Source organism: Lutra lutra, chromosome 7 (genome assembly GCF_902655055.1).
Source record: "Lutra lutra chromosome 7, mLutLut1.2, whole genome shotgun sequence".
NCBI classification, from domain to species: Eukaryota; Metazoa; Chordata; class Mammalia; order Carnivora; family Mustelidae; genus Lutra; species Lutra lutra.
In genome coordinates, this window is record NC_062284.1 from 137,243,074 (window position 1) to 137,268,383 (window position 25,310).

The 25,310-nt window shown below is 44.6% G+C and overlaps 2 protein-coding genes across 2 annotated transcripts in view; one reads left to right on the forward strand and one right to left on the reverse strand.

Moving 5' to 3' along the window:
• OTUB2 (OTU deubiquitinase, ubiquitin aldehyde binding 2) overlaps positions 1–18,396 on the forward strand; it is a 39,627-nt gene extending 21,231 nt beyond the window's left edge. Inside the window, exon 7 of the transcript XR_007128469.1 lies at positions 18,352–18,396. The gene's annotated coding sequence lies outside the window, so the exon portion shown is untranslated. The remainder of the gene's footprint in view (positions 1–18,351) is intronic.
• Positions 444–24,446, reverse strand: DDX24 (DEAD-box helicase 24). Its single transcript, XM_047735378.1, has 9 exons — positions 24,278–24,446; positions 22,372–23,088; positions 10,980–11,492; positions 9,755–9,908; positions 8,969–9,484; positions 6,369–6,444; positions 3,894–4,082; positions 2,470–2,599; positions 444–1,011 (listed from the first exon to the last, which is right to left on the reverse strand). The coding sequence occupies exons 1-9, from the start codon at positions 24,429–24,431 to the stop codon at positions 728–730; spliced, it is 2,733 nt and encodes a 910-aa protein (XP_047591334.1). The 5' UTR covers positions 24,432–24,446; the 3' UTR covers positions 444–727.
• Positions 24,447–25,310: the final 864 nt, after the last annotated feature.

Here is a 25,310-nt window from a genome sequence, read left to right on the forward strand (position 1 = left end):
AGAGGGGAAAGCTTGTATAAAGACTCAGGACCAGAGAAAGAGCACGTGGGACTGTGGATAACCACTTCAGGACGCAGAGGAGGGGAGGGAGACAAGTGAGAAACCGGCTAGCACCAGATCCCAAGTGCCTCACAACGCCGGACTCTGCACACTGCTACTGGCTTCCCCACAGACGGCTCTGAGGGTAAGGAAGCCGGTGTTCTCCTGAACCAAGGACGGCAACCTCTTCCCTGCCCACCCCACAGCATGGCTCACACAAGAGAATGTGAACGGCAGAGAGCTATAGAGCTTTTAGTGGAGTGGAGTGCCGTGGAGAAAAGCAGAACACAAGTGAAGACCCAAAGCTCCATCCCCACTCTCCAATGGGATGAGATGTACCCTACGTGCAACCCCATGTGCAACCTGCCACCAGAGGATAGGACAGCTATATTCCGGCTAAAAGCTCTGGATAACACGCTGGTTCTGACTACTTTTAATTAACAAAAACAAGCTGAACATACAAGAAGCCTATACACACTGGAATACAGAAAGATACCAAGCTGCTGCATAGAATTCTCTCTCCAAAACACAAATGTGCATGAGGTCTCTCTCGCAACGGGGGCTGGTATGGAAGAGGATTTTTGTAACCGGGGTTGACAATGGAGTGAAAGGCAAAGTGGGAAGATTATCCACAAAACCAGAGAACAGAAACAATGTGCAGTCACTAACAGACTGACCTGGAGGGCAGTTAATCTAGTTGATCTGCACTTGTACTTGGCTGAGGCTGTTCCTGCTGCTGCTCTTTTGGCGGCGGCGGCTTCTTCTTCTTCTTCTGTTTGGCGAGGCAGCTCAAAGCAGACTCACCATTTCTTGGGGCAGCCGTGAGCGTGGGCAGCTTGCCAGACTGAGTTGGATACTTCGTTTTCAGGTCCTCTTTGAACAAGGGCTGGGAGAGTAAATGGCGCAGCTCCTTCTTCAGGACCTTCATCTGCTTTTGTCTCCTACGCTCTTCTTGTTGGTCAGTTTTTCTTCCTTAAGACACAATACAGAACAGACCATATTTGCTATAGTTTGTGGAAACTTTTTGTTTCCCTTGATGGATACTTGCGATGGACAATGTTCTGGAACTCTTGAGGAATCAAGGTTCTAAAGTTCTCTAGAGAAGCTAGTATTGGCTAACTTCTAACACAGCTGGGGAGGGATACTCAGGGCCATTATATCCTTCATTCCTCAAAAAAACAGCCTCTAACACAGGAATGACCTCCCATTTTACTCGAGGGCACGTGCTGACGGTCACAGAGCTAGCTAACTAGCTGTCAAACAGATTAGAATCCAAGGCTCCTGACTGGTAGATCGGTTTTCTTCCCATGACCCACCCAACTGCGACTTGCTAGTTGGGGCATGGTGACTCGACAGGTACAAAGACCCCGGGAGACTGTGAACACCATCTGGCAGCCCAGCTCTCCTACCTCTCCCCACCAGCACTGTGACTGCATGTAGAGGTGGGCACAGTCAAAGGGCCCCAAGCCAGCCGGTCCTCAGGAAGCGGAGCTCAAGCCCCAAGCTTGAGCTATCAGGGGGAAGAGCTCATTGTCACCACGCCCACTGGTCTGGTTCTCAGCTTTCATACTGAGCAGACAGCTTGTCAGCTTCTGAATTTGTTGGCTTTGGCATTGAGATGCCAACACCTCAGGTGGGCTGCCCACCTGTGGGATGGAAAGAATACCCTGATCTACTCTGGTGTCAGTTCAAGATCTGGTTCCACCACTGTTTAGATTCAAGAGCCTTCCTCAAGCAGGGACCACAGAGATTCATCCCTGAATCCCTAGGCTCTTGCCCAGGTTCAGAGTCGGGCCTCAGGAAAGGCCTGGTAATGGAGCTACTTCCCTGCACAAACAGCTTCTCTTCCATGAACCTCTAGTTCCCATATGTAAAAGAATGATAATTCCTGCTCTGTTCATGTCATGAGACCATGGCAGTCAGAGGAGATGATGACTGGTGTAGTAGAAACAATAATGATCATAAATAAGAACTTAAAATGCATCAAATCCTTCCATTTGCCAGGTACCGATTAAGGCACTTTATATACATGAATTCAAGCCATCTTTTGCAATAACCCCATGAGGCAGGAACATTATGACCTGCATCTTATATATGACAGCCTAGGTATAAAAGTGAGATTAAGGAGCTGGACCTGGTCACACAGCCAGTTAAGGGGATGGACCAGCACTGGCCGCACAGCCTACCCCTGATGTCACTACCTTTCCACATGAGGGAAGCAGCGAAGGCTCCCCACAAATAAGACCGAGAGAACAAAGGTCAAAGATGGTAGGCTCATCTGAGAGTAAGGCCTGTCGCAAAGGAAAAGGCATCTTGCTGATTTTAACAGGACCTATGGTAGTGGCGAAGTTCCAATAGGATAAAGTTGAAGGAAAAAACAAATGAAAAATGCTGAATGCATTCTTCAAGTCCGGAATCCAGCGCACTCACCCTTATACATCTCTTCTTCCAGCTCGATGTCAAGGGCAGCTGCTGCCTGTTCAATCCAAGAGTTGTGTAGACAAGCCTGGAAGTTCCGATACTCGGCCTTCTCAATCTGCCGAGCTAAATGGATTCGTTCCTGGGGGAAGGGAAGAGAGTGTTCATTTGACAGCGCTCAGGCCTCGGAATAAAAGCAGAGAGAGCAACCATTACATGAGCGTATACAAACGAAATCACAAGAGCCAGCTTTCCAAATGACAAGCCTGAAGAGCCCCACCTGTGGGAAGCCCACCTTGGCTGGACGCCCAACTACAGGTGTCTGAAGAGAACTCTTTTCCCTGGACACCACAGAGAGCTACCATAGCCGAGCTGGGACCCTGACACACCCCAACAGCCCCAAGTTAGAGCCACACTGTGACTGATCACAGGGACCACAAACTCACAGAACCACCTTCCTTCTCCTTCCATGTTGTCCTTGCCAAAAACATTTCAGCTCTCCTGCTCAAGGGTGCTGGGGTCAGACCGCAGTGAACAGAAACACGGGTAAAATGGAGATACTGTAGTGTGGGGAAAGGAGTCATGACAAGCGAAGAGTACCTCCCAACACTCCTTACTAACGGGAATTCTCTGTCCTCTCCATCCTTCCAAGCTCATCTCTTATATTTTCCCGCATGGCTAACACTCCTTTCAAGTCAGAGGAGCCAGGAGTCCTTGACCTGGTTCCATGCTTTTGCTCCCTCATTTCCTGGAATTCTATCTCCTTTCCACCTCTCCATACGCAGGAGGCTTGGAGAAAACCTCGCCTCCTACCAATATAAGCAAAATCCCCACCAGTCCCCATGGTGCTCTGATTGTACCTGAAATTCAGCATGGGCTCAGCCTCCCTCACAAGCCAGTGGGCTTCTCTGGAGGAAAACCCACCCGGCTTTGGTGCCTGACACGCGGCAGCCCACGGTCGGCGCAGCTACTCCACTGAACGCTTGCTGAGTTAAAACAAAACCCCAACGGTAGAATTACTGCCATTTGCTTCAGGGATGTGACAAAGCTTTAGTATCTGCCTCAGCAGACAAGCTGACCTTACTTCCCTACAACCACTGATGCCCAGGCAGCTACACTAACAGTCTGTGTCCAGTGGAGGGAGATGGTGGTAGTGGAGGCTCCAGGGGTAGGCAGTGAAGAAAGGCTCAAGAAGGAAATTCCTCCTGTTTTTGACCACTCAACTTTCTCCCTTCTACCACCTACAGTGCCCCCATCTCCCTCCCCTTTTTTTCTCCCTCTCCAACCACTTTTTTTTTTAAAACAAATCTCCCTATTTAGCTGTTGGCAGAACCCTTAATTTCCAAGGGACCTACTGCCAGAGCCTCACAGTAGGGTCTGAAGGCACAGCATGATCCCTTCCCTCATTAGTACCAGATTTTTAACTTTTCTTTTACCTTGACTGCATCCATGTACGTTGTCTGCACAGGAAACAGTGGGATGTCCTCATCTTTCTTGAGGGTTTTGTAAATCTTCTTAAAGTTGATCACATCCTCAGGCCCAATCAGCATCAGGCTGAGGCCTTCATTGGTGGCACGAGCCGTTCGACCACTTCGGTGGACATAGATCTCTGAGGTACGAGGGACCTGCCAGAGGAACCAGGAGGTCAACACACAGTTATCATCCAACAGTATTCTTCCCCTCAGGACCAGCTTCCCCGAGTCGGACAGCTAGAAACCTCTCTAACACTGTGGACAGATCCAGCCCTTTTCCCTTAGTCCTAATTCTTCAGCCCATTCACTGTGCAGCGTCTCCCCTCCCGTGCCCCCTGCCCTAGTTTCAGGTGTCCGAAGAACACTGTTCAACAGAACAGTGACAATCACTTATTTCATCTCTTGTCTTTCCCATTCTGCTTGACCCAGTCCAAAGCTGCCACTCCAATCTTCGTGAGTCAAAGCTCTGACTGTAATTCCCACTCTAACTAAAGAAACTCCACTGATTCTTCATTAACTCTACATGAATGATTGAACATGGTAATTATAACTAACATTTACTGAGTGATTACAATGGGCAAGGCAATTCCAAGCACTCTGCGTGTGTTATCCCACTTATTCCTCCCAAATAGTAACACGAAGTGCTTTCATGATTATCCACATTATGGACAAGGAAACTGACATACAAGAGATGTTAAGCAAATCCCCCCTAGGTTGAGGAACTAAATAGTGGAGCCAAGATCTGACCCTGAAGCAGTCCAGCTGAAAAGACCACGCTAACCTCTAGGCTCCACTGCTTCTACTCTAAGATATACTGGATATATTATCCACGGCTGTGGCATGGGTGCTCCTGCACCCATGGCACATGCCACTAATCAAGAACAGTCTTTTCCACTGAGCCCAGGTTAACACGACCACTTCCAATGCAGCTCTGAGTACTTAACTGTTCATAATGGTGCTAGAAATGCAGTCTATTGGCCATTTTTCACTTTCTTCTCCCCACATAATCCCCCACTGCAGCCAACTGCCCACTTCCACATTCTCTCCTCCTTCCCTTCCACCTCTACATGCCCAGATCCTCCCCATCCTTAAATGCAAAGCATCTTTTAGAAAGCCCTTTCCAACTTCCCAAACTATAAGTTACTACTCTCTCCCTCCCATTATATTTTGCAACTTTCTAGTATCTTCTGCCTTAAATGATGGCTGTGGTCTTATCTCCTTTAGCTGGTCTGATATTTCTCAGGGGCTAAGACTGTATTTTGTTCATGTGGATATCTCCCATAAAGACTGGCCCAGCCTCTTCCCCAAAAAGAGGAGGAAGAAAGATTTGCTAACTGAAGTGGTACCCTGGAAGATTTTTTTGAAGATTTATTTATTGGAGAGACAGAGAGAGTGTGCTTGGGGGGTGGGGTAGAGGGAGAGAATCCTCAAGCAGACTCCCCACTGAGCTCAGGGCCCCACACTGGGCTTGATCTCATGACCCATAAGATCATGACCTGAGCCAAAACCAAGAATTGGACGCCCAACTGACTGAGCTGCCCAGGCGGCGCCCTTACACCCTGAAAGATTTTTTAAAGCATGAGAGATTAGAAAGATGAAATAATAACGTCAGAATAACTATACCTTACTGAATATTTAACACTGTGCTAGAGGTTTCATCAGCAGGAGCTCATTTAATTCTCACAGTAACCCCAAGGGTTAGGCAGCATCATCACTCCCAGTTTACAGTGACACTGAAACCAGAGATAATAAGTAACGGGCCCAAAGCTAACAAATAACTCTGAAGCAGACCACAAGCATCTGAACCCTGTGAGGGTGGCTCCGAAGCCTAAGCTCCTAAGCACTACTCTACGCTAGAACTTATCAGGGGCATGCACTAATATTAATGTCAGTATCAACGGCAGCTCACATTCAGTAAGTGCTCAGGATATGCCCTGGCTCTTTCTAAACTCTTCAGAAATAACTTACTCTTCCTTAATAAAAACTTAACAAAGTAGATACGGTGCTAACTTCCATTTAACAAAAACACTGAGGCAGAAAGAGACTAAACAGCTTGCTCAAGGTTACACAGCTGGGATTTAAGCCCAGGCAGGTCCAAACCACCACACTCTTCTACTTCTCTACACCATGGCAACCAGTTTACATGCTACTATGCCCATTCCATGGAAGAAAATAAGACTCTAACCTGCGACATCCATTAGTTTTTCCAAATCAAAGACAGAGGAGCTAAGTGATAATCAGAAGTGCTAAGAGGTTTTCTGAGATTAAACCTCATGAATGTTCCAAATGTGGCAGCAGCCAGTCAGTCACCAGATGCCAGTGGTACTCTGCGGCATGAGGCCTTGGGACTAATAATTCTTCTCTCTCCCACTCCTCCCTACCCAAACATTTGCTTAAAAAATCCCCCATTCGATGCAACAAATTCCCTAATGCCCCTACCTGGTAATGGATGACATGCTGGACTTTAGGAATATCCAGGCCCCGAGCTGCGACATCTGTTGCCAGGAGGACACAACTGTGGTAGGGAGACAAAGCTCATTAATAATAACTAATAGCTATCATTAATCAGATTCTTACCACCTCTTGAGTATGCCAGATGAAGCAAGTGAGGCTCAGAGAGATTAACTTCCCAAGGCACAAACATGTCTATTCACTTGTGGAGCCAGGATCCAAAGCTGGGTCTCACTGGCCAGTCAACAAGCCACCCTCTGCCAGTAATAAAAGACCACCTCCAGTAAATTAAATGAGGCCATACATATTCTGCGTCAGTGACCTCATTTTCTATCACCCTCCCACTCACTTCCCTCCAGTCACACAGACATCCTCGCTTTCTTTCCAATTTGTCAAACATGCTCTGGCCTCTGAGTCTTCCTCAGACATTCATGTTTCCTTGCTTTGTCCAACTCTGCTTTAACCCCTGCCTCTCAGGGAAACCTCCCTGACCCCGCTTTTGCACAACTCCCTGCACAACTTCACTCCTCAGCACTCAGCACCACTCGACAAACTACATTACTTGCTTTTCAATTTATGATCTCCCTCCACTGGAACGTAAACCCTGTAACAGCAAGGACTTTGCATTACTCGCCGTTCTATTACCTACAACAGTTCCTGGTTTCCAGTAAACACTCAGTAAGTTTCTTAATGTATGTATAGTTCAAGGGAAGTCAAAAGCACCGGATCTGTGTCTTAAAAACCTGAGATTCTGGGCTCTTCAGAATCCCTGCTCCCTGTAGTTCTGAGGTAGGGCTGAAGAATGATGCAAATTCAAGTTTGTAAAATATTCAACTACTGCTGTAAGTCAAAAGCAGTAACTTTTTCTATAAAGGGCCAGACCATAAATTATTTTGGGCTTTGCAGGTGCTAAGTTTCGGTTGAAACTACTCAACTCTGCTACTGCAAAAGTAGCCACAGACAATACATAAATGGGTCTTGCTGTCTTCCAATAAAACTACTTGATTTAGCCCGTGGGCCATAGTTTCCCATCTCCTGATTGAATAAGGTGTAGAGGCCATGTGCAGGCAAACAGACTTGAGGAATGGAATGTAGAAAGAAAGGGCCCACAGCTACCACCTGGCTGAATACAGACAGGCCCATCAGGGGACCCACCTCAAAATACTCACAGGCCCTAACTGACCAATAGGCTACTTACAACTAGGCAGTTACCAAAAAAGGGAGAATTCCGTACATGGCTATACTTCATCTTCCCCTTTTAGAGCGAGCCCCATCCTCTGCCTCACTGCAGAAAGCCTCTCCTCTGCTGTCCTGCTTGCCCACTCCCTTGCGGTATATTCAATCAACTTCCATCTCCTTTGTTCTGCCTCAGGTGAATTCTTCCAGTGCCCGCACCTTGGCTTCTACGGGACTGTTGCCCCACATTTGGGGTCCCCCATCCAATCAGACAAACACGACCATTTAGACACCATATAAACTACTAACTTCTACATAGCAATATTCCAAGGGAGGTAAACCAGACATTTGTTCTAGAAATTAATCACTCTGTAACCTGACAAAACACAGGGCAAAAGTCAATCTAGATTTGACCTCAACTTTTCCAGTCCCTATCCTGACAATATGCACACTGGTGAGCATCACTGCGCCCAAAAGGAGATGCGTGGTGGCAGCATAGTAGGACAAAGCATGAGCTCTGGGTCTGATCGGTCTAAGGCCGAGGGCGCTCTGTCATTTCCAGGCTCAGAAATCTTGGGCAAGCTGATTAGCTTTTCTAGATCTTACTCTTATGAATCTATAAAATGAGAATAATGACAACATATGCTACATGGTATTGAAACATTTCGGGCGCCTGGGTGGCTCAGTGGGTTGAGCCGCTGCCTTCGGCTCGGGTCATGATCTCGGGGTCCTGGGATCGAGTCCCGCGTCGGGATCTCTGCTCGGCGGAGAGCCTGCTTCCCTCTCTCTCTCTGCCTGCCTCTCTGTCTGCTTGTGATCTCTCTCTGACAAGTAAATAAATAAAATCTTTAAAAAAAAAAAAAAAAGAAAAAAGAAACATTTACCAAGTACCTACTGTGGGCTAAATATTTGTTCTAAATGCTTTATATGTACAAATTCCCTTAATCTTCCTAACTAACCCTCTCAATTAGCTTCTACTATCATTCTATTACACTAATTATGAGAAAAATGCAACACACTGAAGTAATTTGGCCAGGGAGAAGTGGCACAGCCAAGGTCTTAATCTCGAGCAGTCTGGTTCCAGTCTGTGTTCTTAACAATAAATCTATTCTGTTTCTTCTCAAAAAAGAACTGAATGAATGTGATAACGTATCAAAAATGCCAACATGATACCTACTCTATGGTTACATGTTCCACAACAACATGTATTACTGTCACCATTAAGTTTCTGTTGGGGATTATCAGCAACCAAATGCATCAGATAAGAGTAAGCCTGCTTCATGATATGCAAAAAAAGGCTACCATCTACTGATAAGGCCTCTGTGTCCGAAGGCAGCTTCCCATCATCTCCCCATCCTGGCAACTGTGATCTAATGACTAGAAACTGGGCTCTGGGTACAGGCCTGACTTACTCTTCCAGACGGGCAAACTGCTCCAGGTTTCTGAGCCTCTGCTTCTGATGCATGCAGGCATGTAGGGTCAGTGGCATGATATCCAGGACTTTGAGGAGCCCAGAGAGGCGTTTGATGCAGGAGATACTGTTGGCAAACACTAAGGTGCGGCCTGGATACTGCATCAAGAAGTAATACAGATATAAGTCTTTCTCATCCGTCTCACAATGAATCTTGGTCTCTGTCAGTGTCTCCACTGTGGCCTCATTTCTGGTCAGGTCAATGACTTTGGGCTTGCCCCTCATACCAATCTTCTGCACGAGGAGGTCAAGTTTGGCAGTTTTGTCAATTTTCTTTGTATGCTTCTTATGAAGGATTCGAGCAGGAGCTTGATGTACCAGGGTCAGTGTGGCAGAAAAAATAAGCGTCTGTCTCTTTGGGTTGAACTGGGAATCCCTGAGCATCTCTAGTAGCTGAGAGAGCTCAGCAAAGTGGCCTTTCTCAACCATCCGATCAGCCTCGTCGACAACCAGGCACCTGCAGATCCAGAGAGACCCACATAACCTGAGGAGTCATTTCCACAGCACACTCAACTACCAGCTCCACCCCCAACACACACAGACATACACACACCACCACCACCAGGGACTCCACCCCCTCATACCCAGTTTTCTAGAGGCCAAAGTCCAGCTGGTACCACACCATGACACTTAGCGACAGGGAGAAGGTAGTGCGTATGCTACTGTGCTACCTCAGGCCCACAACAGAAAAGGGAGTGAAAGGGAAAGGCGAGGTACTGTCACTTACCTGAGCTGCCTAAGGTTGCTCAAATGAAGGTGCTTTTCTTTAATTAGCTCCCACAGCCGGCCCGGAGTGGCGACCACAATCTCTGGCTGGCGGTTTAGCATCCTCTGCTGTTTCTGCGCAGACATTCCACCAACCAAAATAGCAGTTTTAATTCCTATGATACACAAAATATAAAAGACCCTGTTATCCAGTCTGGCTGTGTATTTTCTGCCACGACTAGGACAGGCACCCCCAGATTGGCAAAGGCAATCAATCACCAGGACAACTCCCCTTTATGGGGGTGGGGGAGAGTGGAAGGCTAAAAAAGCGGGCCTAGCCTGATTCTCCGTGCCACTCCTAGAAGGCATGTTAAGTCTTCTCTGATCTGGGCCTTGCCTACTTCCCCAACCTCATTTCTTCTTACACCCTCCCCTTTATCAGCAGAAGATCTGGATTTGAACCCAGGCATGTTTACCCAAAGTTCCAAGAAAACTAAGCAATACTGCACCACAGTGCTGGGAATGAGCTCACTCTGCAGCTGTGACACACCTCCCTAGAAAGCCCTGCCCATCCCCTCCAATGAGAATTATGATGAACCTCCTCTAATGCCTACTGTCTGTTCTGTTCTCTGGTGGAGGATTTCTCAAGGTATCCAATGTGGAAAGAAACACAGGATCATGTCAGCAAAGTGCTTAGCAAAGCGCCTAGCACCCAGCAGGAGCTTGGTAAGTAACTGTTGCTTTTATTATAAAGATAAAATTCTCACTGTGCAGCCCTTCCCGAAAGGAATTCCCTGAGAGAGTAAGTTCTAGTACCCCAAGGCAGAGGTTGGCACACTCTTTCTTAAAGGTCAATAGTAAGCATTTTGGCCATGTGAGCTAAATCTGTCACAACTACTAACTTTACTTCATTCTACCTTGGTAGTGCAAAAGCAGCCACAGACACTATGTTAACAAATGGGTGAGGCTGCACTTTACTTACAAAAAGAGGTACTTTGCCAACCCCTGCCTTAAGCATCCACCATATCCAATAAACTAACTTCCTATGCATCTCAAGTGGCATCAGCTATGCGCCATCCTTGGGAGAACTGAGAAAGTGTTAACTCAAACAATTTTCTGTAAAGCTTAATTCTCTGGCAGGTGAGAGAGATTTCCCCTAGAGCGCAGGAGCCATAGCTTGGTCACCTTTGCCACCCCAGGTTCTAGGATCCTCTCAGAAGTATTTATTAAATGCAATTAAACCTCACCTGTAAACTTGGCCACAGCATCAATGTGTTGCTTGACCTGGACAGCTAGCTCCCTAGTGGGAGTCAGAACCAGCCCAAGCAGAGGGCGCTCTGGATGTGCTTTACAGGTGGCAATTTTGCCACCCAACTCTTGCTTCAACCTTCCAGTCTCCTCTTCATCAAGCTTCTCCTCTTTGTCTTCATCCTGTTTGGGGATGGCCTTCTCCCTGATCAGAGAAGAAGGTCCTTCACCAGCATCATCATCACAAAAGGGCAGCACCTGGTCAGAGACAGCAGCTCCAGACTTGACCTTGCTGGGTGGTGCTGTAGCCTTCACTGCAGCTTCACTGGGCAGGACTTCGCCCTCAACTCCAATCTCATCAGGCGGAACTCCAGACTCACTTGTCACCTTGGTTCTAGTCTCACCAGGTACTGCTCCTGTGTCCCTTGGAGCTGGAGCAGGCTTCTTCTTCATCTGCCACTGGAGCACCGCGTGGATCATTGGAATGGCAAAGGCAAGAGTTTTTCCACTTCCTTAGAAGTAAAACAAAAAAAACAAAAACAGTGTGAATTAATAAATACACATACTTTTTGTTTGGGCTTCTTTCTTTACCCAGAATAAGGGACCCTGATAGCCAAGTGCTACCCCAAACAACCCAAAGCTCCTACACTCAGCACAGGCTTCCCGACAGCACCGCAAACAGCGGGTATCTATAATTAAGAGCTTGAGAAAAAGTCTAGCAGACAAGCACTGAGGCCTGATGTCACCAATTTGAACCTTACACAAAATCCAAGCACTGAAACTCTAGAAATAGACAAGTTTTGTGTGTTTTGTCATTGCTGTAACATATACTACCACATTAGGGTATAGGGAATGGAAATCTCTAATTTCCTAAGACCTTAGGTGGAGAAGATGGGAGTTAGAGGATAATTTTCTTAGTTTTTGAGAAACCTAAAATTAGCACAATTTTATCTATGCTTGAACATTTTCAAACTGATCTTTGAATGTATATGAAGTCCAAATTCACATCTTCTGGGCGGTTAATACAAACAAACAAAACAGTTCAAGTCGCGAATTTATAGTAGTTCCAAAGTCACATCCTCAACAAAAGCAAATAAGTGATCTCTGGAGGAAGAAACCTTTATCATAGGCCTCAAAGAATTCTCACAAAGGGCACCTGGGTGGCTCAGTCTGTTGAGCATCTTGACTCTTGGCTTTGGCCAGGTTCATGGGATTGAGCCCCAAGTCAGCACAGGGTCTGCTCAAGGGATCCTCTCTCTCCCTCTCCCCCTGCTTCTTCCCCAATTTGATCTCTTGCTCTCTTTCAAATAAAAACTTTTTTTTTAAAACCTATTAAGAAGAAGAGTTCTCACAAATAATCTTCAAAGGAAAATGAGATCTCAGTTAAAAAAAAAAAAAAACCCACAAAAAATAAGCGTAAGAAAAAAAGAAAGCAAAACAGACCCTTAACACTTTAGATAAAACAGTACTTTTTATCAAAAACCATCAAAGCTAGAAGACAGTATTACATCTTCATTTGAAGACCTGAAAAAAAAAGAGACAACCTACAACTGTCTACTTAGCAAAAATTCCTTTCAAAACAAATGCAAAATAAAGACATTTAGGTACCCAAAAGCTGAATAATTTATCCATCAGCAAACCTGAACTACAAGAAGTACTAAAGGGAGTCTTCCATGCAAAAGATGCTACCGAATGAAATTTTGGATCTGCACAAATAAAGACTACCAGAAACAGTCATGGTAACACGGGTAAATATGAAGATTTTTCTTAAATATATTATTTAAGTTTAAACTAAAAATTATTAAACATAAAAATGTATTTTGGATTTTTAAAAATTTATTATTAACATACAATGTATTATTTGTTTCAGGGGTACAGCTCTGTGATTCATCAGTCTTAAAAATTCATAGCAATCACCATAGCACATACCCTCTCCAATGGTCATCACCCAGCCTCTTTATCCTTCCTGCCCACCTCCCCTCCAGCAACCCTCAGTTTGTTTCCTGAGACTGAGTCTCTCGTGGTTTGTCTCCCTCTCTGGTTTCATCTTGCTTCATTTTTTCCTCTCTTCCCCTATGATCCTCTGCCTTCTCAAATTCCACATATTAGTGAGGTCATATGGTAACCGTCTTTCTCTGATTGACTTACTTTGCTTAGCATAACACCCTCTAGTTCCATCCACATCATTGCAAATGGCAAGATACCTGTTTTTTTGATGGCTGCGTAATAGTCCACTGAATATATATACCACATCTTCTTTATCCATTCATCTGCTGATGGACATCTAGGCTCTTTCCATAGGTTGGTTATTGTGGACATTGCTGCTATAAACACTGGGGTGCAGATGCCCCTTTGGACCACTACCTATCTTTGGGGTAAATACCCAGTAGTGCAATTGCTGGGTCATAGGGTAGCTCTGTTTTCAACTTTTTGAGGAACCTCCACACTGTTTTCCAGAGTGGCTGCACCAGTGTGCATTCCCACCAACAGTGTAGGAGGGTTCCCCTTTCTCCACATCCCCACCAATCTGTCGTTTCCCGACGTCTTGATTTTAGCCATTCTGACCGCTGTGAGGTGGTATCTCACTGTGGTTTTGATTTGTATTTCCCTGATGCTGAGTGATGTTGAGTACTTTTTCAAGTGTCTGTTGGCCATATGGATGTCTTCTTTGCAGAAATGTCTGTTCATGTCTTCTGCCCACTTTTTTAAAAAAGATTTTTTTATTGGACAGAGAGAGTGAGTGAGAGGGGGAACCCAAGCAGGGGAGTGGGAGAGGGAGAAGCAGGCCTCCCACTGAGCAGGGAGCCTGATGAGGGCCTCAATTCCAGGACCCTGGGATTGTGACCTGAGCTGAAGGCAGATACTTAATGACTGAGCCACCCAGGCGTCCCATTCTGCCCATTTCTTGATTGGATTATTTGTTTTTTGGGTATTGATTATCATAAGTTCTTTACAGATTTTGGATACTAGCCCTTTATCTGATATGTCACTTGCAAATATCTTCTCCCATTCTGTCGGTTGTCTTTTGGTTTTCTGTTTCCTTTGCTGTGCAAGTTTTTTATCTTGATGAAGTCCCAACAGTTCATTCTGCCCTTGCTTCCCTTGCCTTTGGCAATGTGTCTAGGAAGAAGTTGCTGTTACTGAAGTCGAAGGGGTTGCTGCTTGTATTCTCCTCAAGGATTTTGATGGATTCCCGTCTCACATTGAGATCTTTTGTCCATTTTGAGTCTATTTCTGTATGTGCTATAAGGAAATGGTCCAGTTTCATTCTTCTGCATGTGGCTGTCCAAGTTTCCCAATACCATTTGTTGAAAAGACTCTTTTTACCATTGGACATTCTTTCCTGCTTTGTCAAAGATTAACTGACCATAGAATTGAGGGTCCATTTCTGGGCTCTCTATTCTGTTCCACTGATCTATGTGTCTGTTTTTGTGCCAGTGTCATACTGTCTTGATGATTTGTAATGGAGCTTGCAGTCCGAAACTGTGATGCCACCAGCTTTTGCTTTTCTTTTTCAACATTCCTCTGGCTATTCAGGGTCTTCTCTAGTTCCACACAAATTTTAGGATTATTTGTTCTATTTCTGTGAAAGAAGCTGATGGTATTTTGATAGGGATAGCATTAAATGTGTAGATTCCTCTAGATTTTCACAATATTTGTTGTAGATTTTCACAATATTTGTTCATCCAGTCCATGAGCATGGAATGTTTTTCCATTTCTCTGTGTCTTCCTCCATTTCTTTCATGAGTATTCTATAGTTTTCTGAGTACAGATTCTTTGCCTCTTTCGTTAGATTTATTCCTAGATATCTTATGGTTTTGGGTACAACTGTAAATGGGATCGACTCCTTAATTTCTCTTTCTTCTGTCTTGCTGTTGGTGTATAGAAATGCAACTGTTTTCTGTGCACTGATTTTATATCCTGATACTTTACTGAATTCCTGTATGAGTTCTAGCACTTTTGGGGCAGAGTCTTTGGGTTTTCCACATATAGTATCGTATCACCTGCCAAGAGTGAGAGCTTGACTACTTCTTCTTTGCTGATTTGGATGTCTTTTCTTTTTGTCTGATTGCTGAGCCTAGGACTTCTGGTACTATGATGAATAGCAGTGGTGACAGTGGACATCCCTGCAGTGTTCCTGACCCCAGGGGAAAAGCTCTCAGTTTTTTCCCATTGAGGATGATATTCGCTATGGGTTTTTCATAGATGGCTTTTATGATATTGAGGTATGGGCCCTCTATCCCTAAACTATTAAGAGTTTTAATCAAGAGAGGATGCTGTACTTTGTCAAATGTGTATTTTGGATTTCTAACACATATAAAGTATAAAACAAAAATCACAATGTAAAGGAGAAAAGGAAATATAGTCTTTAAGATTCTTGTACTATATAAAAATAGTATATTATTACTCAAAGATAGATTATATCATATTAAAGATATATACTATGAACCCAAAAGCAACCACTAAAAGAACACAACAGTTACAGCTAATAAGATCAATAAAGGATATAAAATGCCATCACAAAAAATACTCAGTCTAAAAGAAGTTAAAAGGAGAAAGAGTATAGCAAATAGCAAAATAACAAATTACAACTTAACCATTATCAATAACCACATTAAATGTATATGACCTCAACAAATAAAAGACAGACTGTCACAATGATTAAATACCAAGACCCAACACATGCTCTCTACAAGAATGCCATTTTTTCCCCTTACAAGTCTGTTTAAAATAAAGTATATGATAAAGGATACAGATGAAAAGCCAGATGAAGAGGTACACTAAGGCAAGGTTTGGAAGGGTTCCAAGGGCTTCTGTCCCTGTGAAACTGGGGGTATACCACCCTCCCAGCACAAGGATGGGTTCACCAACTAAGAAGCGCCAAGAAACCCACCTAAAATGCAATGACATGAATAGGTTAAAAGTACAAGTATGAGGGGCATCTAGCTGGCTCAGTTGATAGAGCATGGGACTTTTGATCTCGCGGTTATAAATTTGAGCCCCACACTGGGTGTGGAAATTACTTAAAAATAATCTTAAAGGGCGCCTGTGTGGCTCAGTGGGTTAAGCCTCTGCCTTCGGCTCGGGTCATGATCTCAGGGTCCTGGGATCGAGTCCCGCATCGGGCTCTCTGCTAGGCAGGGAGCCTGCTTCCTCCTCTCTCTCTCTCTCTGCCTGCCTCTCTGCCTACTTGTGATCTCTCTCTGTCAAATGAATAAATAAATTCTTAAAAAAAAAAAATCTTAAAAAAAATGTAAGTATGCAAAACATACCATGCTAATATTAATCAAAAAAAGCTAGAAAAGATACATTAATATCAGATTGAGAAGATTTTAGAAAAAAGAATACTTTGGGGATAAAGAAGGCCATTTCATAATGAAAGGAATAAATTCATTTAGAGAATATAACAGTCCTAAACATTTATATACCTAAATATAACAGAGCTTCAAAACACATGGAACAAAAACTTATGGAACTGCAAAGAAACCTATCACTCAAGAAAAAGTAAGTGACACAAATACTTTTAATACATTGAAGCAATTAAATCTGTAAGTTAAAACCCACCCTACAAAGTAAAGTGTATCCAAGCACAGATGAAATCTACCATATATTTAAGGAAGAAAAAAAAATACCAATTCTATACAAACTCTTTCAGAAAACTGAAGAGAATACTTCAAAGTCAGTCCAAGGCCTGCATTACTCTGATTCCAAAAACCAAAGACATTACTAGAAAGCTACAAACCACTATCCCATGAACAGAAATTCAAAAATTATCAACAAAACTATAATAAATCAAATCCAATATATAAATGGAGTAATAGCACTGTAACCAAATTTGGTTTATCCCAGGAATTAAGTTTAGTTTAGTATTTCAGAATCAGTGTAATTCACCATTATCAACAGACTCTAAATGAAAAACCTTAATAAATGCATAAAAAGCATTTCAGAAACCATCATTCCTGATAAAAATGTTCAGCAAACTAGGAACTGAAGAGAATTTCCTCAATCTGATGAAGGGCCAACTATGAAAAACCTAGACCTAACATCATACTTAATGATGAAAAACGGAGTACTGTCCCCCAAAGATCAGGAACAAAATAATGGAGTCCACTCTACCACTTCAATTCAAAGTTGTATTGGAGGTTTTATTCCAATAAGATAAAAATAAACAAAAAGCATCTAGACTGGATGATAACTATATAAAACCTGATATAATCTTTAAGAAACTACTTCATGGGAATGTGTGGGGGGTGGGGGGCACATGGATGGTTCAGTCAGTTAAACATCTGACTCTCGATTTTGGTGTGGGTCATGATTTCAGGGCTGTGAGATCAAGACCTGTGTTGGGCTCTAGCTCAGTGGAGAGTGGGCCTGGAATTCTCTCTCTCCCTCTGCCCCTCCCCCTGTTCACACTCTTTCTCTCTCTCTCTCTAAAATAAATGAATAAAAATCTTAAAACAAACAAACAAAAAAAACCGACTTGATGGTACCAAGTTGCAGGCCACAAAATCAATATACAAGTCTTCATACTTCTATTTATTTTATCTGAAATCGAAAAATTTAAGTTGCCATTTACAGTAGCATCAATAATATGAAATATTTAAGGATAAATCTAATAACAAATGTGTATACAGTATAAACTACAAAACACTGCTAAAAAAATTAAAGACCTAAAAAAATGGAGGTATACTACAATCATGGGAAGATTCTATATTATCCAGATGTCATCTGTCCTCAGTTTGCTTTATAATCAAGGCAGTCTCAATCCAAATACTATCTGGCTTTTTGTAGAAACTGACAAGTTGATTTTAAAATTCAAATGGAAACATAAAGGACCTAAAATAGCCAAAATAACTTTTTTTTCCCCAAAGATTTTATTTATTTAACAGAGATCACAAGTAGGCAGAGAGGCAGGCAGAGAGAGAGGAAGGGAAGCAGGCTCCCTGCTGAGCAGAGAGCCCGATGGGGGACTCAATCCCAGGACACCGAGATCATAACCTGAGCCAAAAGGAGAGGCTTAACCCACTGAGCCACCCAGGCGCCCCAAAATAACTTTTACAAAGAACAAAAAGGACTTATTCTACCTGATTGAAAATTTAATTTAAAGCTGCAATATCAGACGCCTGGGTGGCTCAGTGGGTTAAGCCTCTGTCTTCGGCTCAGGTCATGATCCCAGGTTCCTGGGATCGAGCCCCACATCGGGCTCTCTGCTCAGCGGGGAGTCTGCTTCCTCCTCTCGCTCTCTCTCTGCCTGCCTCTCTTCCTACTTGTGATCTCTGTCAAATAAATAAATAAAATCTTTAAAAAAAATAAATAAATAAAGCTGCAATATCCAAGACAGTGAAGTTTTGATATAAAAAGACAAGTAAGGGGGCGCCTGGGTGGCTCAGTGTGTTAAGCCGCTGCCTTCGGCTCAGGTCATGATCTCGGGGTCCTGGGATCGAGTCCCGCATCGGGCTCTCTGCTCAGCAGGGAGCCTGCTTCCCTCCCTCTTTCTGCCTGCCTCTCTGTCTACTTGTGATCTCTCTCTGTCAAATAAATAAATAAAATCTTTAAAAAAAAAAAAAAAAAAAAAAAAAGACAAGTAGGGACGCCTGGGTGGCTCAGTTGGTTGGGCGACTGCCTTCAGCTCAGGTCATGATCCCGGAGTCCCGGGATCGAGTCCCACATCGGGCTCCCAGCTCCATGGGGAGTCTGCTTCTCTCTCTGACCTTCTCCTCGCTCATGCTCTCTCTCACTGTCTCTCTCTCAAATAAATAAATAAAATCTTTAAAAAAAAAAAAAAAAAAGACAAGTAGATCAAAGAGGGGGGAAAAAAAAAAGACTCCAGAAATAGAACCACACCTATATAGTCCCTGATTTTCAAAAAAGATGCAAAGGCAATTCAGTGGGAAAGGAGAGTTTGTTTTTTTTTTTTTAAACAAACAGTGCTGGATGTCTGTATGCAGGGGAATAAAAAGGAACTCTGATCCACACTTCTCACTGTAAACAAAAGTAAGCCCAATAAAGATCACAGACTGAAACATACAACCTAAAACTAGTAACATTTCTAGAAGAAAACAATAGAGAAAATCTTTGTGCTCTTGGGCTAGGCAAAGGATTTGTAGATAAGCACACCTGCACAAAAGAAAGTGATAATTTGAACTTCATCAAAATAAAGAACTTCTGATCTTCTGAAAGACTGTAAAGAAAATAAAAAGACAAGCCACAGACTGGGAGGGAAAAAAATCACAAACCATGTATCTGATAAAGGGGGTATACCTAGAATATATAATGAATTCAGTAATAGGAAAACAACAACCCAATTAAAAAATGTGCAAGAGGTGCGCCTGGGTGGCTCAGTGGGTTAAGCCTCTGCCTTCGGCTCAGGTCATGATCCCAGTGTCCTGGGATGCAGCCCAGCATCGGGCTCTCCGCTCAGCAGGGAGCCTGCTTCCCCTCCCCCACCCCCGTCCCCATGCCTGCCTCTCTGCCTACTTGGGATCTCGGTCAAATATATGAATAAAAAAATAAAAAATAAATAAACAAACAAATAAATAAAATAAAATGAAGACGGAACATACCAAGTATCAGGAGGGACAGAGACCCATTCAAACGCTAACTGGGTGGGTATGTAAAATGCTATAATCACTTTAGGAAACTCCTAAAAAATTACTTTTACCTTAAGACTCAGCTATTCCACAGGTATTTACCCAAAAGAAACTGAAGCACATACCCATACAAAGACTAACACAGCAATATTTACAGTAGTTTTTGTTCTTAAATTTTATCCATTTATTTATTTGGGAGGGAGAGAGGGTGGGAGGGAAAGATTGGTGGAGAGAGGGAGGGAGGAAGAGACAAAGAGCTCCTGGGCAACACTGTGAACAGGCACGGGGGAGGGAGAAGGAAAGGGAGAGAGAATCTTTTTTTTTTTGTTTTTAATATTCTATTTATTTATTTGACAGAGAGGGAGAACAAGCAGGGGGAGCAGCAGAGGGAGCAGGAGAAGCAGGCCCTCTGCTAAGCAGGGAGCCGATGCAGGGCTTGATCCCAGAACCCCAGGATCATGATTTGAGCCAAAGGCAAGATCCTTAACCAACTGAGCCACCCAGGTGCCCAACGGAGAGAGAATCTTAAGCCGACTCCATGCTGAGTGCAGAGCCTGACAGGAGGATAAATCTCAGGACACGGAGATTATGACCTGAGCTAAAATCAAGAGTTAGAGGCTTAACGAACAGAGCCAGCAGGTGTCCCTATAAACGCTTTTATTTGTATAGCCAAAAACTATAAAGAACAAAAATATCCATCAACAGATGAATAAACAAACTGTATTGTATCCATACACTGGAATATTAACTATCAATAAATAGGAATGAACTACTGATACTTGCAGTAACATGGTTGAATCTCAAAGCATGCTGGGTGAAAGAGCCAAACACCCAACCTCTCTCAGAAGTACCTACCTAGTGTATGATTCCGTTATATAAAATGCTGGAAAATGAAAATTAATCCAAAGTAACAGAAAGCATATCAGAGGTTGCCTTGGGGACGAACAAGGAGCGAGATCCAAGAGAGATTTCAAAAGGGGCCCAAAGCATCTTTGGGGGCTGATGGAAATATTCATTATCTGTATGGGGGTGGCATTTTGTCCACGGCCCCAAAAGTCTTTGTGAGTCTTGGACCTGCAGATTCACAGCATTCCACTGGGATAGCCTCAAAGGAGCAGTGGTATGAATCCAACTGTCAGGTTCTAGCCACAGTGGCTCATACAACCTTGGCTCTGTTTCCAGACACCCACTTCCAGGCCTCCGCACAAACCAAAGCAATGTAGCAGAATGCTGAATAGCACACAGACCTAGTCTAGAACCCAGGCACTACCACTTTTCAGCTGCTGTTTTAGGGATACTGTCGTCTGTGAGGCTGTGTTTCCTCATGAGTAAGATAATAATAATAATGCAACCTATTTCAGGGTGATTTTGAGGGCTGAGTTCATCAATATGATGTACTTAATACAGTGCATGACAGATTTTTTTTTTTAAAGATTTTATTTATTTGACAGAGAGAGATCACAAGTAGACAGAGAGGCAGGCAGAGAGAGAGAGGGAAGCAGGCTTCTTGCTGAGCAGAGAGCCCGACGCAGGACTCGATCCCAGGACCCCGAGATCACGACCTGAGCCGAAGGCAGCGGCTTAACCCACTGAGCCACCCAGGCGCCCCTGCATGACAGATTTTAAATGCGAAGAAAATGTTCTAACTTACTATTATTACTTCTACTCCCCTGAAGCTTCCTTACTCTTCCATCTACGTGATTCTTTTACAGGATCTCACCTGTATTTTCCTGATCACCCTTTCCAGAAACCCAAGGTACATAGTGTCTAGATCGTCTACTTCTATCTCATACAATCTAAGTCACTAGCCATGTATGGATGGCTATCAAGCACTTCAAACGGGGTTACTCTAAATTGATGTGCTGCAAATTCAAAATACATGTCAGATTTTGAAAACTTAGTATAAAAATAAGAATGTAAAATATCTCAATAATTTTAATTAAATATTGAAATTTTTATAAATTGATTAAATACAGCGTTAAAATTAACTTTTACCTATTCTTTTTACCTTTTTAAAATATGGCTCCTAGAAAATTTAAAATCCCTACGTGGCTCACATTATATACATATTTCTATCGGTTACTGCTGGTCTAGTTGAATTTTAGTACGAGGCAGTACAAGCTCCTCCCTCCAATCAGTAACTTAAACTACTGAGGTCAAGTCAACCTGGCATTGTTTCACAAAGTCTTAAGATGGCCCAGGGAATGAGAGAACTTTAAATAATGCCTAGTCCCAAGGGTCACCTCATGCCAACATCTTCCTACAAAATCCACCTAATGGTTATCTCCCACACACTCAAACCCTTCCAATAATGATAAACTCAGCAATTCCCAAAGCAGCCCTTTTATCTTTGGACAACTCTTGAGAATTAGTGAACATGTATCTCTTTAGAGGGTTAATCTTAGTCCTACTTTACCCCTCTGAGTCATTTAGGAAGGCTCAAGAACAGGAAAAAACTACCATTTGCAAATCACTTGCAATGTACTGTGTAAACTTTACTGTAGCATTTACATTTAACCCATAAAGAATGGGGAAAAACAGTAGCAGGCACTGGTGTTATCTTCATTTTATAACAGCACCTATAGGTGTCAGTGAGATAAAGCGACCTGTCCAGGGGACCAATCATAAAGTAGCAGATCTCAACTCAGAGCTGGATGACTTCTAAACACCTTCATTCAACAATGCATTTGTGGTTTGGTTCCCAAATTCCCCTCTTCCCAAGCCATCCAACCTGTTAGCAGCCACAAGGTCAACCCAAAAGTAATCTTATCTTACCCTGGCCAGCTAAGGACGCCCTTACCTGTCTCAGCAGCCCCAAGGATGTCCAGTTTGTCACGGATGGCGGGTGCCAAGGTGAGAGCTTGGATTGGTGTGGGTGCAGAGAAGCCTAGAAAGCTGAGTGCTCGGAGAACTGGCTTGGGTACAAATAGATCTTTCCATGCTGTTACATCTGCCTTCTGATCATGCATTTCAGGCACCCATGTCTTTGCTTTCTTGGGCACTTTTGGAGTAGTACCCTGGGAAGGCTCCAATCTTTTTTTCCCTTTCTTTTTTTTCTTTTTTGGAACAGTCTGGGCTGAGCTTTCTGATACCATCTCCTCTACCTGTGGATCAGGACAAACTGTGCCATCTCCCTGAGGCTCTGGTTCAGCACCTCTGACTTCAAACTCTTCCTGGGCACTGATTCCTTCAGTTTCCATGTCTTTATTCTTCTTCAACTTCATCCTTTTCTTTGAGGAGCTGGACTCTCCTTCTTCCTTTCCTGAAACACTTTGTGCCTTTCTCTTCTTGGGCTCCTCCTTTGAGAAGAGGCTGGAGGAATTCTTGGCAGGGGAGACCAACTGGTAATCTGTCAGTTCCTCAAAGCACACCAAGTCATCCATCTGTCCATCTGCAAACATATTTGGGTCAATCTCCACCTGCTTCCATTTCCCCACAACTTTGATTCCCTTTGTCTGAAATTTGCCAAAGCTTGGTGCCTTTGGCTTTGATTTTGTCTCCTTCAACTTCATGGTTGCTGAAAAGAAAAGGAGAGACGCGTTCCATTAGGTTGGCAACTGAAGAGCACAGGAGTCTGAGGCAACAAATATTTTCTACACAGCTTACAGAGTATCCCGCCCTGCAAAGAAGTGAGGACACAGAGACCCTGAAGATCAAAGAGAAGAAATATACCAACAGAGCAGGCCCCTTGGCCTGGAACAGAGGGTACATAGGGCATGGAAGGGCAGAGACACATGAGCTAGATCTGGTTGGGATTCCAGACCCAATACTTACTGCTTGGGTGTCCCTGGACAGTGGTGTTTAATCCCCCCTGAACCTCAGTGCTCTCATCTTTTAAATAAGGGAGAGGGTCCCAATAATATCTAAGGCACAAAATGTTTTATGCAAATAAAATAAAATTATGTAAAGCATGGAGCATGAAGCCTGCCATACCCAAGTCATTTTGAAGGCCGAATTAAGAATGCGAAGAGGTGTTGTTGCTGTTGTTTTTTTCTTTTTGGTTTGAGGGTGGGGGTTAGGGGACCAGCTTTACTGCAAGGACTCAAGCCCTGACCCAAGAAGGCAAACGCCTATTTCACCGTTCTGGCCTGGGCCCATCCAGCTTTTTCGTTACGTTTTGAGCGATTTAACACACATTTCAACAGAGACGTTTGGCACTCCATCCGCGGTCTCCCTTTCCAGAAAGACCAAGGAAAATAACAGGTCCTGGAGGGAAGCCCCAAAGTAAAACGTGGTTGTTCAAATGCGGACCGGCTCCGGGTCCGTGGCGGACGTCTGAGCCTGTGAACCCCTGTCTCCTCGCCTGTAAATGGGGATGATGAAGGGATCTGTCCCAGGGGGTCGTTACACCGACGCGAAAAGGTGACGCACTTCAGAACCCGCTGGGCATGGCGCCTCACCGGCTCTGCACGTCAGCGCGCAGAGAGGCTTCACCCCCAGCCCCGGCTCCACCACGACGGCAAACCACCCGCTTCCACCGCGGCGCGGGTGGTGAGGCACCAGGGGCGAGAGGCCCAGAGCCGCGCCTCGCCTCGGGCCCAACGGGCGCTCGACGCTAAGAGGCCGACGCCACCGGGCCTGGACGCCCACAGCAGGGGTCCCCGGCCGTCCTCTCTGGACCCGAGAACTGAGGCCAATGGCCTGCACAGGCCCACCACGCGAGCCCCGGGGGCCGGCCCCAGCCCCGCTCCGGCTCCGGTACTCACCGCGTGGAGACGCCGTCACGGCTCCCTCACACGCCGGCAAACCGCCGCGCACACCTCCTCCGAAGTCCCTCAGCTGCAGCGTCGACCGCAGTTCCGGGGCGGGGCTCGCACTCACGCACGCGCGCGCCCCTGAGATAGGAAGTCCCGCCCCCATCTAGACGCCGCCGCGTGATTCGCTGCCGCGGCTGGCTGTACTCCTCCCGGGCTTAGGGAGCGGGTGGAGCTGGTGAGCTCGCGGTGCCGCATTCCCGCTCAGCGCCCGCTCATGCAGCGGAACGCGTTTCCTTTTATTCTTGGTCTAGTTTTAGTGCAGTGGCTGTCCGCGAATGAAGTACCTACTGGGTGCCTGGGAACCTTGCAAACGTTTTAGCATCTAATCAGAGGTGCTGTTTTCTGTTTTTTTCATGCCTCACCTATTGCGCACTGATAGGTGAGGTCAGGCTAACTCTGCCTGACTCCAAAGCTCACGTTTTCACTGCCAAACTGAACTGGTTCCTTTGTTATATGCAGAGAAATCACCTTCACAGTAGACAGTCACCTTTTCAATGTGGGCGTCACCACACCACCTGGGAAACCTTGCCCATATGCTGTCTGGCTGGTGACCTTGAGAAGTCCTAAAGTCATTCCTGAAGTTTAGGTCAAGTGAGCCTCCCCACCTTGCTTTGGAGCCAACATGGGACAGAACTTGCCAGTGTGTCCCCAAGGGCCTGTGTGCATAAAACCTGTGCCCAAGTAGTGTCTGAAGAAGTCTGATGACCAGACACTGAAACTGTCCGGATGGTAGAGTGAGGAGGAAGGGCTGCACATCCCTATGTGGAAGGACAGGGTTTCTGTCCCCTCTGGCCTAGCTGGAGGATTGCAGCATTAGTCCTGACAGAACCTTGCCTAACAGGGCTGTTTGGTGGCAAAAGGGTCCTCAGCAGAAACCTACTAGAAATAGGACCCCTGCGGTGGTACTTAGGGTCATAATGGGGCATGGTGAAGATTCTCAGTGAAGGTCTCTGAAAAACTGGCCAAAGCATCTGTATTAGTT

Coding starts and splice junctions, on each gene's coding strand:
- DDX24 (XM_047735378.1), bottom strand. CDS start 24,431: ATGGGGGCGGGACTTCCTATCTCAGGGGCGCGCGCGTGCGTGAGTGCG. Junction 6,445..8,968: donor CAGTTTGCCCGTCTGGAAGA/GTAAGTCAGGCC, acceptor TCCCTACCACAG/TTGTGTCCTCCTGGCAACAG. Junction 1,012..2,469: donor GGAAGAAGAGATGTATAAGG/GTGAGTGCGCTG, acceptor TTGTGTCTTAAG/GAAGAAAAACTGACCAACAA.